This window comes from Chrysochloris asiatica, unplaced genomic scaffold, assembly GCF_000296735.1.
Source record: "Chrysochloris asiatica unplaced genomic scaffold, ChrAsi1.0 scaffold00130, whole genome shotgun sequence".
NCBI lineage: Eukaryota > Metazoa > Chordata > Mammalia > Afrosoricida > Chrysochloridae > Chrysochloris > Chrysochloris asiatica.
Genome location: NW_006408648.1, coordinates 142586 through 161526, shown reverse-complemented (window position 1 = coordinate 161526; position 18941 = coordinate 142586). Strand labels below are relative to the sequence as shown.

The 18941-nt window shown below is 39.8% G+C and overlaps 1 protein-coding gene across 1 annotated transcript in view; it reads right to left on the bottom strand.

The window, feature by feature from the left end:
- Positions 1-14245, bottom strand: part of EAF2 (ELL associated factor 2) — a 95780-nt gene extending 81535 nt beyond the window's left edge. Inside the window, exons 1-2 of the mRNA XM_006869348.1 lie at positions 14075-14245; positions 3955-4049 (exon numbers count right to left, since the gene is read on the bottom strand). Coding sequence (XP_006869410.1) covers positions 3955-4049; positions 14075-14180 — 201 coding nt within the window. The 5' untranslated portion in view covers positions 14181-14245. The remainder of the gene's footprint in view (positions 1-3954; positions 4050-14074) is intronic.
- Positions 14246-18941: the final 4696 nt, after the last annotated feature.

The window sequence follows — 18941 nt, the reverse complement described above, 5'->3', positions numbered from 1 at the left end:
TACTCCCGTAAGGATTTACACCCTCGGAAACCCTGTACAGGGTCGCTATGGGTCGGAACCGACTCGACGGCACTTAACAACAACAACAACAACAACAACATCTCATGCCTATGCTGCCACCTTTTCTCTGCTGCATCTCTGGTCTCATAGATCACTTGTCTCTTGGCTGAGAAGGTTCAGCACAGGGATCTTGGGTCTAAAGGGCATGCTCTACTTCTGGCTCTTTTTTCTTGATTTTTCTAATGTAGTTTCTAATGCAGATTTTTCTTCTTCTTCTTCTTTTAAATAGCCCATTTTAAGCTTAGTGGGATGGCATGGCAAAACTGACCAATCCCCATGTTAGGGTTCCATACTTTTTCATTTACATGATCCAACCCACAAGGGTGTCTTACATACTTTATTAGCAAGCTATCTAATCCCTTTGGTGGGCCACAGACACCTCACATTTGTTTAGTACCACCCAGTTATTTGGTAGGAATTACAAAGATGAGAGCTAAAAGGTTATTCATTCACTGCACTGCAGCAGGCTCTCTCCACTGCCACTGCGTCAATTTCGATTCACAGTGACTCTGTATAGAGTTTCTGAGGCTATAAATTCTTAACCAGAGCTTAAAGCCTCCTCTTCCTCCACAGAGCAGCAGGAGGTTTGCTGACCACATAGTTAGCAGTCCTACAGTGCCACCAGGGCTCCCTGCACCAGGTTACTAGTACCTATGCTAAATTAAGGCTTTTCAATTACATAAAGTTAAGTGGTTGGTTTAGATGTTTTTTTTTTGTTTTTGTTTTTCGGTTTTAAATAAACATCATAAAGCAAAGAAGGATTATCATAGAATAAATTTCCAAATTATCATAGAAACACCAGAATCTGAACACTTTTTCGTAACTGAATAGCACAAAGGATTACTCACCCACAACACCACATACTGAATTGCTTTTTCCTTTCCTTTAGTTCCTAAGCAGCACAAACATTGGCACCAACCATTCCTCCCACAGCACTCTTCTCTACTCAACTGTGTTCAAGAATTCATTGCAATGGCCACACAGAACTCAAACAACCAAACTCACAATTTTAAGGGTTTCTTAAGGAAGTTAACAGGGTACATTTAGGAGCAGAAATACTTTCTGTCTTTGCATCAAGGAGGATCAATGCATGGGGATCTTGGGGCTCAAAGGGTATGCTCCATTCCCAGCTCTTCTTCCCTGTGAGACCCCTCATTCCTACTTCTGAGATAGCTCATTTTATACTCATTAGAGTTCCAAGTTTTTACAGTCATAATTAACCCTACTGACAATCACTCATGACTGAATCATATAACCCATCCGTGTCTTCTCCCACCTTCTCTTACCCAGACCTATCAGGAAAAAGTCATTTGGTAGGAGTTACAAAGACATGGCTAGAAGAACATTAAATAATTCACAGTCCTGCAGGGAACAAATGAAAAATATTCAATAATAAGCTCTAAAAAATTCAATTGTTGTTACTATTATTGTTAGTTGCTGCCAAGTCCATTCTAGTTCACAGCAGCCCCATGTGTGCAGAGTAGAACTATTCCATAGCGTTTTCAAATCTGTGCCTGTTCAGAAGTAGATCACCAGGCCTATCTTCCAATGCACCTCTGGATGAATTTGAACCACAAACCTTTTGGCTAGTAGTCAAACACTTAACTGTTTGTACTACCCAGGGACTCCAACAAATTTGTTGTTGCTGTTGTTAGGTGCCCTTGAGGTGGTACTGACTCATAGCGTCCCTATGCACAACAGAAAGAAAAAACTGCCCAGCCCTTGGCCAACATTACAATTGTTGCCATGCTTGAGCCCATTGATGCTGCCACTTAGCCAATCCATCTTGCTGGGGGTCTTCCTCTTTTTCTCTGACCTTCCACCCTACCAAACATGATATCCTTTTCCAGTGACTGGTCCCTCCTGACAATATGTCTGAAGTAGGAGATGAAGTTTGGTGACCCTGGCCCCCAAGGAGCACTCTGGCTGCACTTCTTCCAACAGAGATCTGTTGGTTCTTTTGGCAGTCTATGGCATTTTCAATATTCTCCTCCAACACTGTAACTTAATTGAATCAATTCTACGGTCTTCCTTATTCACTGTCCAGCTTTCACATGCATATGAGGTTATTAAAAATACCATGGCTTGGGTAAGGTGCACCTTAGTTCTCAAGCTGGTATCTTTGCTCTTCAACACTTTAAAAAGGTCTTGTGCAGCAAATTTGCCTAATGCAATACGTCATTTCATTCCTACATTTCTGCTTTTGTGAGTGTTGATGGTTCATCAAGAAAATGAAGTCCTTGACAACTTCAATCTTTTCTCTGTTGATAAGAATGTTGTTTATTGATCCAGTGGTGAGGATTTTTGTTTTCTTTACATTGAGATGCAATCCATACCAAAGGCTGTGGTCTTTGATTTTCATCAGTAAGTATTTTAAGTCCTCTTCATTTTTAGCAAGCAAGGTTGTATCATCTGCATATTGCAGGTTGTTAATGAGTCTTCCTCCAATCCTGAAGCCACATTTTTCTTCATATAACCCAGCTTCTCAGATTATTTGCTCAACATATAGGTTGAATAAGTATGGTGAAAGAATACAAACACGTCTGTTGCACATCTTTTTTCATTTTAAACCATTCAGTGTTCCCAAGTTCTTTTCAAACAACTGCCTCTTGGTCCATGTACAGACTCCTCATGAGCACAATTAAGTGTTCCGGAATACTTATATTAATTTAACAAATTGAATTACCCTTAAAATCTTAAAAAAAAAATCTTCAAAAACATCCACTAATACAGTTGGATGTATTGCTGCTGCTGTGTGCTGTTTAATTAGTTCTGAATCACAGCGGTGGTGGTGGTTGGCGTTTCTAAGGCTGTATGTCTTTAAGGGAGTAGAAAGCCTAATCTTTCTTCTGTAGAACAGGCTGGATTCAAATTACTGACCTTGCAGTCAGCAGCTCACTGCATAATCCACTACGCTACCAGGGTTCCTTGAGGTATATAGTTGGGTCTCAATAAATGGTATTAACTGATAAAAATAAGAAAAAGATAGTAGACTAGAGAATAGTGAGCTTGCTTTGCCATACCTTGAATCATGACTATTCAGCTCAACAATGCATAAAAATATTATGGCTAGACCACTACAAAACTTGGAGTATAGGTGTGATGCTCTGGGTTAATGTGCTGGACTGCAACATCAGTTTGAACCACAAGGTTGGCATTTCAAGCTCACCAGCCACTCCTTGGAAACCCTGTACAGCGTTGGTATCAGACAGCACCCACTCAACATCACTTAACAGCTACAATTACAAAACTTTTACTACTACAACAATTAGACAACAAATCTCAAAAACTCACAGTCCAATGTTTTCTTCATATATTACAGTCTCCGTTTTTTCTGAGAATATACCAGGTTAGTATGAAAGGAAAAAAAAATCTTAAGTTGGATACTAAGACATTTCTAATTCAAGGACTGGAAAACTTGTATACACAACAAAGAATTAATATTTTTATGCAAATGGTATTTGGTAGTGTTACTTGGAAACATCTAGAAATAAAAAAAGGGACACAACTTTTGGCCAAAGTCTCCTCTTGACCTAGTCTCTTTACTTTTAAACCCACTCTTCAAACTATTTTGCTAAAAAAAAACAAAAAAACCCTCAAAACAAACAAGAAAGAACAGATTTAATCATGTCACTTCTGCTTAAAAACCTCTAACAATTATTTGATTGTTTATGGAAAAAACATTCAAGTTCTTTCACAATTTGATTCCAACCTACTTATCCAGTCTACTCCTAGTGATGTGTTTTCATTAGGTTGTGCTTTACTACATAAAGCCACTTGGTCTATAAATTCCTTGCTATTTATTTCATTATATGAATTAGGAAATTATTTTCATTTAGATTTAGTGGAAGCTCTGTAAATATTCTATTAGCCTAAATGTATAGACATACTTACCTCTATATTTGGTAGGGTTATTGTCACCTGTTCACCTTTGCCAACTTCAAGGTCCCCTTCACAAGAAGTATCAATAGAAGCAGGTTTGAAGTCATCTAAAAATAAATTCAAATACTGATATTCAGAAAGTGAAATTATTTTAGATATAAATAATTGTTCAAAAAGCCAGTAGTTAAAATGGTTTAGATGAGTCTCCATAGTACCAATAAAAGAAAAATACATCCAGTTTATTTCTGGATATATAATTTTGAGAAAGTTGCTCCCTCAGAATTCTGTTTAGATCAAGATTGCCTAGACAAAGATATTCTACTGCTAAAAATGAAATAAGGTTAGTTTTTCTCCAACTTGCTAAAAACTGATATCATAGAACATTTTAAATTTTTAGTCTTTTTCTCCCATCAATTTTTTTTAAGCCTTCAGTGATTACTACCAATTGTGTACTGCCCCAGCAGAGCACAAAATAAAGGAACACAAAATAAATGCATATTACTGGGAAACTTAAGAAAAAGCAATCTTATTTAGTTTAACAGTTTAACATTTTTATGGATTTACATATACTAAAGGATATGTAAATTTAATAAATTTTGCCACAAAAAAAGAACTTAAGTTTTAATTTGATGTTAAATCCTAGCTCAACTAATGCTATTAAAAAGAATTCAAGATGCTTGAGGTACTTCACTTGCTAAACAAACCAAAAAACCCTAAGACATGAAAATCTCTTTAAGATATTTCATATCAACATATTTATGACTGGTTATAATTCTGATATAATCCATGGGTTATATTATTTTTTCTACATTAGTTCTATATAGAGATATAGTACACATACAAAATAGAACATAAACCAAAAGCTGGATACATTTTCACAAAGTTATATAAGTATAAACAGCAACAAAAATCAAGAAATAGACCATTACCACCACCATCCCCCAGAGACCCTCCTACCCCAAGAGACTCAACTTTGTAATAATAGAAACACCCCAAAACTTTTTGGATATGGGAATCTTCTGTTGTTGCTGTTGTTAGGTGCTGTCAAGTTGGTTCAGACTCACATAACCTTATACACAAAGAACCAAACACTGCCTGGTCCTGAGCCATCTTCAAAATCATTGCTAAACTTGAATCCACTGATACTGCCAAGGTACAAATACACCTCTTTGGGGGTCTTCCTCTTTTTCACTGACCTTCCACTTTACCAAGCTTAATATCCTTCTTTAGGGACAGGCCCCTCCTGATAATATGTGTGATGTATGAATATGGTTTCTAAGGAGCATTCTAGCTGTACTTCTTCCAGCACAGATTTGTTTGTTCTTTTGGAGGTTCATGGTACTTTTAACATTCTTCCCAACACTATAATTCAAATACATCAATTTTTCTACAGTCTTTCTTATTCATTGTGCAACTTTTACATGCATATGAGGCTATTAAAAATACCATGGCTAGGGTCAGGCACACCTTAGTCATCAAAATGGCATATTTGCTATTGAACACTTTGAAGATGTCTTGTGCAGTGGAGTCGCATAATGCAATGTGTTGTTTGATTTCATGACTGCTGCTTCGATGAGTGTAGATAATGGATCCAAGCAAAATGAAGTCTTTGGTAACTTCAATCTTTTCTCTAGTGATGAGGATTTTTGTTTTCTTTACACTGAGGTGCAACCAATGCTGGAGGCTGTGATCTGTGATTTTAAGTCCTCCTTGCTTTCAGCAAGCAAGGTGATATCATCTGCATATCACAGGTTGTTAATTGCTCATCCTCCAATATTAATGCCATGTTCTTCTTCATGTAACCCAACTTCTCAAATTATCTGTGTAACATATAGATTGGAAAAGTTTGGTAAAAGAACACAACCCTGGAGCACACCTTTCCTGATTTTAATCCATTCAGTGTCACCTTGCTCTGTCCCAACAGCTGCGTCTTGGTCTACGTACAGATTCCTCAGGAGCACAATTAAATGTTCTAGAATACTCATTCTCCATAATATTGTCCATAGCTTGCCATGATCCACACAGTTGAAAGCCTTTGCATAGTTAGTAAATCACAGGTAAACTCTTTCTGGTATTCTCTGCTTTCAGCCAACATCCATCTGACATCAGCAATGATATCCCTCATTCCACATGCTTGTCTGAATCCTGCTTGAACTTCTGGCCGTTCCTTGTCAATATACTGTTGCAGACATTTCTGAATTGTCTTTACTTGCATGTGATACTAATGATATTTTCTAATGATTTCCACATTCCGTTGGGTCCCTTCTATTTGGAATGGGCACAAATATGGATCTCTTCCAATCAGTTAGCCAGGTAGCTATCTTCCAAGTTTTTTGGCATAGATTAGTGAATGTCACCAGTGCTGCATCAGTGTGTTGACAGATTTCAGTATGCATCCTACCAATTCACAGATGCTTTTTCTTTGCCAGTTATTTCAGTGCTTATTGGATTTCTTCCTTCAGTACCATTGTCTCTTCATCATATGCTATCTCTTGAAATGATTGAACATCAACCATTTCTTTTTGGTACCATGACTGTTTATTCCTTCCATTATCTTTTTAATTTTTTTCTGCATCATTCAGTATTTTAACCATAGAATCCTTCAGTATTTCAAGTTGAGGTTTGAACTTTTTCTTCAGTTCCCTCAGTTTGAGAAATTCTGAACAAGTTTTTGTTTTTGGTTTTCTTAAATCCAGGTCTTTGCACATTTCATTTTACTAGATTATCTTTTTGAGCTGGCCTTTGAAATTTTCTGTTCAGTTCTTTGACTTCCTCATTTCTTCCATTTGCTTTAGCACTTCTATGCTGGAGAACAAGTTTCAGTCTTTCTATATCCATTTTGGTCTTTTCCTTTATTGTCATCTTAATGAACTTTTGCTTTCTTCCTGTATGATGTTCTTGTTGGCATTGCCACAACTCTTTTGGTCTTATGTCATTGGTGTCTAATGCATCAGATCTGTTCTTGAGATGGTCTCTAAATTCAGGTGGGATATGTTCAACATCATATTTTGTCTCTGGTAGATTTGTTTTAATTTTCTTCAGCTTCAGCCTGAATTTGATATGAGCAATTGATAAGTCTGTTCCACAGTCTGCCCTGGCCTTGTTTTGGCTGATGATATGGAGCTTTTCTAGCATCTCTTTTCCCAGTTGTAGTCAGTATCTGGTGAAGTCCATGTGTATAGTCAACTTTTATGTTGTTTAAAAATGTATTTGAAATGAGTAAGTCATTGGTCTTACAAAATTCTATTATGTGATCCCCAGCATCATTTCTAGTACCAAGGCCATATTTTCCAGTGACTTATACTTCCTGTTTGTTTCCAACCTTTGCATTTCAATTACCAGTAATTATTTATACATCTTGAATGCATGTTTCATCAATTTCAGACTACAGAGGTTGGTAGAATTCTTCAATTTCAATTTCACTAATTTTAGTGGTTGATGTGTAAATTTGAATAATAGGGATACTAACAGGTGTTTCTTGTACACAAATGGATATTATCCCGTAACATATAACATTAGACTTCAAGATAAATCTTGAATGTTCCTTTTGATGATGAATGTGATGCCATTCCTTTCCAATTTATCAATCCTGGTATAGTAAACTGTATGATTGTCAGATTCAAAATGGACAATAACTGTCCATTTCAACTTACTAATGCCTAGGATATCGATCTTTATGCATTCCACTTCATTTTTCACAATTCCAATTTTCATATTTCTTACTTTTCATGTTCAGATTATTAATGAATATTTACAGTTATGTATCCTCATTTTGTGTTGTGCCCCATCAGTAAATGAAGGTCCTAAAAGCTTTACTCCATTTATGTCATCATAGTCGACTCTACTTTGAGGAGTCAGATTTTCTCTAGCAGTATTGTGAGTGTCTTCCAACCTGAGGGACTCATCTTCTGGCACTATATCTGAGAATATTCTGGTGTTATTCATCATGAAGATAAGAAAGAAGGAAAAGATGAAAATGGATGTCAGAAGAGACACTGAAACTTGCTCTCCAGCATAGAGATGAAAAATCAAATGAATGAAATGAGAAGGGACAGGAGTTGAACAGAAAATTTCAAAGGTCAGCTTGAGAAGACAAAGTCAAACATTATAAAGAAATGTGCAAAGATCTGGAGTCAGAAAGCCAAAAGGGAAGCACACTCTCAGAATTTCTCAAACTGGAGAAACTGAAGAAAAAAATCAAACCTTGACTTTTGTAATTGAAGGATCCTCTGGGCAAATTACTGAATGATGCAGAAAGCATCAAGAGAATATGGAAGGAATACACATAGTCACTGTATCAAAAGGAAATGGTTGCCGTTCAACCGTTTCAAGAGGTAGCATATGATCAAGAGCTAATGATACTGAAGGAGGAAGTCCAAGGTGCATTGAAGGAATTCACAAAGAAACAAGGCACCAGGAATTGATGGAATACAAACTGAAATCTATCAAGAAAGTTAGGTGGCACTGGAGGCGCTCACTCATCTATACCAAGAAATTTGGAAGACAGCTATCTGGCCAACTGATTGGAAGAGATCCATATTTGTGCCCATTCCAAAGAGAGGTGACCCAATGGAATGCAGAAATCACCAGACAATATCGTTGATATCCCATGCAAGTAAAGTTTTACTAAAGGTAATACAGACACAGCTGCAAGCATACATTGACAGAGAACTTTCATATGTTCAAGTCAGACTCAGAAGAGGACATGGAAAGAGGAATATCATTGCTGATGTCTGACGGATCTTGGCTGAAAGCAGAGATTAACAGAAAGATGATTACACGTGCTTTATTGACTACGCAAGGCTTTCGATTGTGTGGATCATGATAAGCTATGGACAACACTGTGAAGTATGAGTATTCTGTAACACTTAATTGTACTCATGAGGAATCTGTACATAGACCAAGAGTTAGTTGTTTGAAAGGAACATGGGAACACTGAATGGTTTAAAATTAAGAAAGGTGTGCATGAACAAACAAAATGGTGGATTGGGTAGAAGTGCAGTGAGGAGCTCCATCAGCAACAACACAGAATATGGAACCAAGCAGGCTTAGGGATGATCCCAGAATATTTAGAAGGTTTAGAGCTAGGGGAATTTGTAGCAGAAACAAAAATTCCATTGCTTTGTAATTCAAGATGCTCAGGTGCTCCCAGAGCCGCCATCTAGGGCAAGACCAAGCAGAGGAAGGATCAGAGCAGCCACGGAAGCCTGAAAGAACTATGGAGATGAAGGTCTGGACATTCTTTTGTTTTTTGAATTTGTTCATTGGTCTCTTGCTGTCTGTGTACCTCTATTCTGACTAGAGGAGGTGCCTGAGCGAGTGGACACCCGACTCCCATGCCCAGAGGGTTCTACTACACATGCACATAGATCTCCTCAAAATTTAAAGTGACAGTTTCTGCTTAAAACCAAATGGCAGTGCAAAACGGCCACAGCCATCCATGACCTGTTTATCACTGGATCGTCTTAATCTGGGGACAGAAAGCTGTGACACCAGAGGAGTAGCAGAGGAACAGGAGCAACAAAACCAAGAGCCAGACAGGAGATAGAGCAGTAGGCTTTTCAGCATGTACAGTAAGTAAAGCTGAGTGACTTAGGACATTAAGTGGGGTACCTCCAGGTACTTAACTGGGGGGGGGGGGGCAGGGACTGGACGAGATTTACTGACCTAAGGAGCTAGAGATAAATGTCTTCAGGCTGAGGCTTTTGGTGCAGTGGTATGCTTGTGGGCACTTACCAGCAGTCCTAAAAGAGCTTTGTAACATGGCTAGAGCAGGGCAGAGGTCAGACAAAAGGGCCAAGGGTCAGGGAGACTTAGACTTGCCTTTGAGCACAGCTGAGGAGAGACTGCCCTGACTGATAAATTGTACACTGAACATTTCTGACCACCCTTAATTATATAAACTGTTAACTTCCCTAATAAACCCTATAACTGTGAGTATTGTCTCTGCATTATATGTGGCCATTACAATGAATCCTGGTGTGGCACTGCGGGTTAATGCACTAGACTGCAAGGTCAGTTTGAACTGCAAGGTCAGCGATTCAAGCTCACCAGTTGTTCCTAGAAACCCTAAACAGCATCACTGAGTCAGAACCGACTCGACAGCACTTAACAATAACAACAATTGCAATGAATTATTTAACCCAGCTAAGTAGAGAATGCTGTGGGAGGGATGGTTTGGAGTGCCACATTTTTGCAGGTATCATCTACAATATTAGGAGTTTTATTATTTTTTCCTTACCTGAATATAAATTGTAAAACCAGCAGTAGCTCAAATCCAAAATTGATTCTGAGTTGGCCCTGTCATTCAAACTCTTCCACAGTGAAACATATGTTGCTAGGCCCTTAGCTTATCATTGTGTGTGGCACTGTAGGCTAATGCATCAGACTGCAAAGTCATTTGAACTGCAAGGGCGGTGGTTCAAGCTCGCTGCTGCTTCTTGGAAACCCTATACAGGGTCACTATGGGACAGAATAGACTCATCGGCACTTAACAACAGCAACAACAACACCCACCATATGTCAGACTATCTAAATAGGTTGTATTTCCAAGTCCTGATAAATACTTTCTGAAGTCTTTTTAGGTGAATGATATTCAGTGACACTCTTCATACAAACATGAATACAGACCCTTTGTAAATAATAGTGGCTTGTTGTTGTTGTTAGTTGCCATCAAGTCAGTACCGACTCATAGCGACCCTACACACAACAAAACAAAATACTGCCCAGTCCTGTGTCCAACCGCACAATTGTTGCCACACTTGAGCCCACTGATGCTGCCACTTGGCCAATCCATCTCGCTGGGGGGGTCTTCCTCACCAAACATGATATCCTCCTCCAGCGACTGGCCCCTCCTGACAATATGTCCAAAGTATGAGAGATGAAGTTTGCCCATCCTGGCTTCCACGGAGCACTCTGGCTGCACTTCCAACACAGATCTGTTGGTTCTTTTGGCAGCCCGTGGCACTTTCAATATTCTCCTCCAACACCATAATTCAGAAGCATCAATTCTTCTATGGTCTTCCTTATTCACCGTCCATCTTTCACATGTATATGGTTATGAATCGGGCTGGTAACCTCAAGGTCAGCAGTTCAAAAATACTTTACAGCCTCAGAAACCCTGTACTGGGTCGCTATGAGTCAGAATCGACTTCACGGCACATAAGCACCACCACCACTTTTTATTGGTTTCCATTGTGCTAGGTATTTTATACTATTTTATTTAGTTAGCCCTTATAAAAACCTTGAAATGTAGACATTATTATTTCCATTTTACACATAAGAAAACTAAAATCCAGAGGTTGGAAAATGTTCCCAAAGTTACATTACATATATGGGTGATGGAGGCAAGAATTCACATTCAGGGCTGTTTGAAACCTCAGCACATGAGGCAGTCAAAATTTCACCTTTGTATGGAAACAATATTGCTTTACCTTAGGATATAATTTAGATGTTTGTTATAAATCAGGTGGCAACTCTGGTGCACAAAACCTCAAAAAATCAGTTTGAGGACTAAGGTATGCCTGATCCAAGCCATGGTATTTTCAATTGCTTAACTTTTGCATGAGAAAGTTGGACAATGAATAATGAATGCTGTAGAAGATTGGTGCATCTGTTAAAGAAGAATATTGAAAGTACCATGAACTGCCCGAAGAACAAATAAATCTGTATTGGCAGAAGTACATTCAAAATGCTCCTTAGAAGCCAGGAAGGTGAAACTTCTTCTCTCATAGTTTGGACATATTATCATGTCCATGGAGGACATCATGCTTGGCAAAGTGGAGGGTCCTAGAAAAAGAGGAAGAATCCCAACAAGGTGGACTGACACCGTGGCAGCAGAAATGGCTCAAGTGTAACAACTGTGAGGATGGTGCAGCACTGGGAGGTGTTTTCTTGTATTATGAGCAGGAATTACTATGAGTAGGAACCAGCAGCACCTACCAAAACAACATAAATCAGGCTATCACTCTAGAGTTTCTGTCTCTCACTTTGATTCCTTATGAGTGAGGGTCACTTTGGAAAAAAAACTGTCCTTAAGGACAATGATTGGTTAGTTTTAGTCAAATAATCTCAAAGGATTATGTGCTATCACTTTGTCTTCTTCAACAATCTAAGAAAAAAATAAAGGCTGTAGCTTTTCTAAAATCTTCCACAGGACTGTTTGCATCCAAATAGCTGGGTTATTTTGTTAAGTGCTATTGTTGCTGTTACATTTATTTTTATTCCTACAACTGGATCATCAAGTTATCCTACTAAGATTCTCTGCCTTTGAAGGCAAAAGTTTAGCACTTCGAGAGTCTACTTTTCTAAAAAAAAAAATTCACTTAATGTGGGATTTGGGTCTATAAACAGATTGTATACTCAAGTTATTTGAACATACAAGAGTGCTTCAAAAAAGTTCAAAAGAAAGTTTCATTATCTTTTTGACTCCATTCTTCCATGAACTTTCTTGAAGCCCCCTTATATATTCTTGAACAACGCTTATGTTAAACCTTGTAATTTTAAAAACTAAAACCTTGTAATTTTGAAAAGTTAATATTATAACCTGTAGTATATGGAGGCTACTACAAAGCTGAGAAGGATGAGCACAGGAGAAAGGAGATATCATTTGAGAGAAAAGCACAGAGAAACTAGATGAGAACTGTGTCATACATTTGCAAAATAGGACTAAAGAGGGAGAGACTCTGACTGTATATCCAACACTACTGCTTCATTGTAGGTGCTTTGGACCAGAGTATGGTATAGAGTAAAAATGGGGCAATGTTGAAGATTTTCTGTTCACAAATAACTCACCCATTTATTCAACCAATTGGATGTTAATTTTTCTTAACAAAACCTTTAATAAAAATAAGTTACGACAGTTACAACAACTTAAGCAAGCTTTGGGGAAATGTGAGGTTTAGTTAGGAGTTTTGATTGAAACATGGAACACATCAGAGCGAACCAGGCCCATTTGCAGGCACAAAATGACTGACTGAGAAGAAGGGCAGAAGTGGAGAAAGGAAATGGAAAAAATACTCACTTTGCAACTTGGCCACAATAAAATGAGAGGTCATGATTCAATGACTTCAAAGCTTCCTTCCAGCTCTAGACTTAGTTCTATGAGGATTATTATGCAAAATAGGAATTTTTACATACAAAATCGTAACAGGCGATATTCCTTCCTGTAACTGACATTAGCCAACTACCAAAGCAGAAGAGTTTCTTTTTCTACCTCAACAACAGAAAAGAGAATGTCTTAAAACAAACAAACAAACAAAAAAAAAACTAGTTCCAGAGAACATATGAAAACCAAGAAGTAGAGGTGCTAGAGGGTTAAACATCTTCCAAATAAAGATATGAATAACACACTCTCCAATACGCTGATCATTTAATATTTGATAATAGAATGAAAGCAGAAGTCCAAACGAGATAGACTGTTGGGATGGTTCAGAAGCTAAATAAAGACCCTCATTGTTGTTGTTGTTAAGTGCCGTCGAGTCGGTTCCGACCCATAGCGGCCCTGTACAGGGTTTCCGAGGGTGTAAATCTTTACGGGAGTAGAAAGCCTCATCTTTCTCCCGCGCAGTGGCTGGTAGTTTCGAACCGCTGACCTTAGGTTCGCAGCCCAATTCGTAACCACTACGCTACCAGAGCTCCTAAAAGACCCTCATTAGCCAGAGGCAAAAAAGGAGAGATTGTTTTCCCCACCATCCTCAAGGATGAATAGTTAGTCTTTTTGCACCACCCTTCGCGGCTCTGCGGTAGAAAGGAGAGGCTGTCTGCTCCAGTAAAGATAGTCTTGGAAACCTTAATAGCAGTTCTACTCTGCTCTATAGGGAATTGACTCGAAGGCAGTGGGTTTTCACCTTTGATTTCCCTTCCCACCCGTCACATCTGTCAGGCACTCTGCAGCCCTTCTCCACAGTTCTGATAGGCCCAAACTCTCCTGTGAGTTTATCCACACCTGTTGGACTCCGGCTCCTTTCCTCTGTCCCCCTGAGAGTCCAAGCAGTTCAGCTGGGTCCCTCATTCTCCAGCAGACTGAGAATGAGGGGGATCCTGAGAACAGCACTTAGGAAGAGTGATGTGCCGCTACACCCCTATCCCTAGAGGCTCTTCCTTTTTACCCCCTGGGGTCGTTCCCACTCACAGCGCACAGTGTGGAAGGCGCAGCGCGGTTGCTTCTCAAAACTCTCGCCCAATCTGAGAACCCGCTCGCGACTGCCGAAGTGCGAGTGTCTCGCCGCTCCATGCATCGTTATCCTCCGGCTCTGACTAGGCTTCCGCTACGGACACCCATTAGCATCTGCCACCTCAGCCTCCAGTAGCTACAGCAACAGCTGCTGGCACGGCCACCGCAGACCCCGCCTTGCGCCCGACGCAGGCGGGCCCCCCGGGCGCGCTCGCGTGCTGATTGGCTGCCTGGCAAAGGGGACCCTACCCCTTGGCTCAGAAGAACCTGGTCCCGCCTCCAGATCGCTTCCCGCGTTGCGACGCACGCCGCTTGGGGAAGGCCGCTCTTGAGGTGCGTAGTAAACGGCCTTTAGGTGGAGAACCCGAAGTAGGGATGTGGTAACGGACTTATGGTGGTGGCTAGGAAAGAAGAGGAGTCCGAGATACCGGGAGACTCAGACCCCAGGCTTCTAGGGCAAGTTGCCGGGTTTGTCTGAGCTCTTAACTGTAGAACTGGCCTGCTTCAGCCCAGCACTTGTGTGGAAACTGAGGTCCAGGACAGGGCTGAGTCTGGCATTTGAACACAAAGCCTGGTGTCTTGCCCCAGGCCTGATAGCTCCAAAATCGGGACTAAAACCCGGAGTAAATGAGCCCGCGGACCCCAGAGCGTCTGTCCTTGAACCAGCGTAGAGAGGACGCCATTACCTCCGCAATCGTTCTCTGAGAAGTGGCTGATGGAATTAGAGCTGGCAGAGGGGACGTGGAGGGAGGGCAAAAAGGGAGTTGGAACTGCAGACGTTTAGAATCATTTGCATCTAGAATACCTTGGGTTCATTTGTTTTCTTCGTAGAGATCCGTGGATGCTATAACAGAAATGGCCAGGGAGGCTTGATCCTGTAGAATCAAGACGAGCTGGAACTGGTGGTCTGGCCAGGCAACGGGGTAATAGCATCCGTAATTGACCAGTAATTCTGCAGAGCTTGTTTATTTGTTCTTGACCAGTGTGTGTGGAAGTGCGGTGGCTCTGTGGGTTAATGCGCTGGACTGCAAAGTTGATTTGAACTGCAAGGTAAGTGGTTCAAGCTCACCAGCTACTCCTCGGAAACCCTATGCAGCTGTGGTTTGGAATCAAGTCAACGGTACTTAACAACAACAACAACAGCCATCCAAGCTATGTCAAGTGGGTACTAGGTGCAAGTTTGGGAGATCACACATGCCCCCCCACACTTCAGACCAGTTGGCCACTTCACTCTCAGCTTTAGCCCCCCAGTGTCCAGCCATTCAACTTATAGTAGCATGAGTACATATTATAGCATTGTTGTAATTACGTACAACCTGAATGACTATCAGTGGAAAATCTATTTAAATGTATTTTGATATATTCTTTGTTGTTGAAAATATATAGAGCAAAACATCCCAATTCAACTGTTTTACATATGCTATTCCATGACATTGATTACATTCTTCAAGTTGTTCAACCATTCTTACCCTCCTTTCCTGAATTTTGCCTCCCCCATTAGGAGCTCTGGTAGCGTAGTGGTTACGAATTGGGCTGCGAACCTCAAGGTCAGCAGTTCGAAACTACCAGCCGTTCCGCGGGAGAAAGATGAGGCTTTCTGCTCCCGTAAACATTTACAGCCTTGGAAACCCTGTACCGGGTCGCTATGAGTTGGAACCGACTCCACCACACATAACAACAACAATGAACATAATCTCATTGCCCGCTAAGGTTCCTATCTAATTTTTCGAGTTGCTGTTGCCACTTTGATCCCATACATTGTTGTAGCGACCCTATATAGGGTTTCCAAGAGTGACTGGTGGGTTTGAACCGCCAATCTTGCAGTTACCAGTTAGTTAGTGCTTATCCTACAGCACCATACCCGGGTTTTATATGGATAGTAACTTAAAAGAGCATATCATGTTTTGCTGTTTAAGCTAGACTGCTATTTGGTTTTAAGAAGACTACAAGGAAATTTTGGGTTTAAGGTTTAAAGATTATCTCAAGGCAGTAGTTTCAGGGATTAGTCCAACCTTCATAGATCCAGAAAGGCAGGATCCCATTGAAATGTGAAGTTTTGTTCTGTGTTTCCCCTCTTGTCAGGATTCTTCTATAGAATTATTTGGTAAATCTTGCAAAGGAAGCCTACATAATGCAAGCTGTTGTTAGACTTAAGAAAGTGGTGTGGCTGCTATGTGTCAGGAGTTGTGTTGAACTTTAAAAAATGTTTTTAACGATTTGTATTTTAACTAATAAGAGGTGAATTCTGGGAAGCGAACTCCTCTGTCTTTTTTTTTTAAAACAGCAACAACTCTGATACCAGTTATCAAGCATAGCAGTTAGTGACTTGAAGGCACACCACCACTACCATGCTTACTAGGAGTCCTGGTGTAGTGCTGTAAAATAAACACTGGACTTCCAGACAAAAGTTCGGTAGTTCAAACCCACCAGCTACTCGTCAGAAACCATATACAGAGTCCCTATAAATTGGAACCAACTTGACAGCAATTAACAACATAACAACAACATTCTCACTTTGAAAATTAGAACATCAGGCTAGGTGACTGAAACATTTAAGGACACTTCCTCAGATACTTTCCAAGTTTGACTGTGAAGCCTTCAACACTGCTTTTTTGGAGGGCTGCACAGTACAAACACAATGAATGGTTAGATTAAAATTGTGTTGCTGACTGGCCAATAATCATGCAACTAGAACATTCTTCTGTCTTACAACAGCCTGAGTATAAAGAGGAGAGCGAAAGGTAGAATAGACGGGAACAAAGTACGGTGGACAGACAGCTGGGCCAAGAAAATAATGGCCCCAAAATAACTAAGGACTGCTAAAAGGAGTGATGGGTCAACTTAGATTTGACCTATAACCCAATAAGGTAGCTTATTCTTTGGGGAGGATAGGAAGATTTCATATATTCACTTGTGAACTGTATTGTGTCACTTGGCTTTCTGAAAAATTACATCAGTTTTGATGTAATGCTTTTGAAAAGGCAATGATAACTTTAACTTTATTTTATGAGTAATTAGGCCAAGTATATTTAATTAAGTGGTAACTTTGCTGCTTTAAAAGTACTACTTTGAAAGCTAGCTATGTTGGTTAAAAAAAAAAAGTAAGATACCTGTTTTTAACGTCTCCAGAAACACAGTTGCTGAATACTCTCTCTTCATAAAGTTTCACAGTGGCAGTGGTGATGATCATCCAGTTTAGTACTAAGGCTAAAAATGCTTCCGTGTGTTGAGATTGCACATGTGTATAAAACCTTCAGAAATGGAAAATATATATTAGTGCATGTTTCTTTGGGCAAAGTATTCTGTTTGGTTTCATAATTTGTACTTAAGCTGTTGTTGTTGTTAAGTGCCATCGAGTTGGTTCTGACCCATAGCTACCCTGGATAGGGTTTCCGAAGAGCAGTTGGTGAGCTTGAACCGCCAACGTTGCAGTTCAAACGGCTTTGCAGTCTGGTACATTAACTCACAGCGCCACACCAAGACTCCACTAAGCTGTAGAGGCATTTGAAACAGGCTTTCCTAATGGTGGTGGTGGTTATATGCTGTGGAGTCAATTCCAACTCATAACAACCATGTATAGGGTTTCTGAGGCTGTGCATCTTTATGGGAGCAGAAAGCCTCATCTTTCTCCCACAGAACTGCTGGTAGTATCAAACTGCTGACCATAAGATTAGCAGTCCAACTCGTAACCACTACGCTACCAGAGCTCCTTTCCTAATGATAGGAGTGCTATTTTATTAATAGATTAATGTAGAATTCACATCTAACTTATGTAAAATGTCTGAAACCTTGCATAGTGTGCATAGTGGTGGCTATGTGCCATAGAGTTGGTTCTGATTCATAGCAACCCTGTATGGGGTTTCTCAGGCTGTAAATCTTTACAGGTGCAGAAAGCCTCATCTTTCTCCCATGGAACAACTGGTAGATTAAAACTGCTGATGCTAGCAGCCCGATACATAACCACTACGCTACCAGAACTCCTAGTGTGCATAGTATGGGTCTGTAAATATTTGATTTCTCTTACCCCTAAGTAAGTTCAACATTTTCCACCTTACTGATTACTGCCTGTGACTATTTAAATCAGCCTATAGATTATTAATGAAATGCTATTGCAGAAGAGATTTTCAAAAATAGGTATTTCCTGCAGATACCATATCAAATTTTCTTGTACTGTAAAAAATGCAGTTTTTATTATTGCTTGTGCCTCAGCAATTTTAAGCAATTATTAAAGGGCTTGGAGAAAGAACAAAAAATGAATAATAGTTAGAAAGTTAGTTAGAAGTAGATCATTTGAAAATATGTTATATAATTTTTAGTTTTATATGGGAAGAAATATGACCATTGTAATTAAAGCCATAGGCTCTGTTGTCATACTGACCTGGATTTGAAGACTGACTCCTCCGCATGTTGATGGAGCCATGACAAGTGTCTTAACTTCCTTAAGTTTCAAACTAAAGATGCTAACAGTTGTTGTGAGATTAAATAATATTATGCTTAGAAGAAAAATGTGGCATCACGATTGGAGGAAGACTCACTAACATCCTGTGATATGCAGATGATACAACCTAGCTTGCTGAAAGTGAAGAAGACTTAAATTGTTTACTGATGAAGATCAAAGAGTACAGCCTTTGGTATGGATTGCATCTCAATGTTGAGAAAACAAAAATCCTCACCACTGGACCAATAAACAACATTCTTGTCAATGGAGAAAAGATTGAAGTTGTCAAGGACTTCATTCTTCTTGGATCAACTATCAACACTCACGGAAGCAGCAGTCAAGAAATCAAACAATGTATTATTGCATTAGGCAAATTTGCTGCACAAG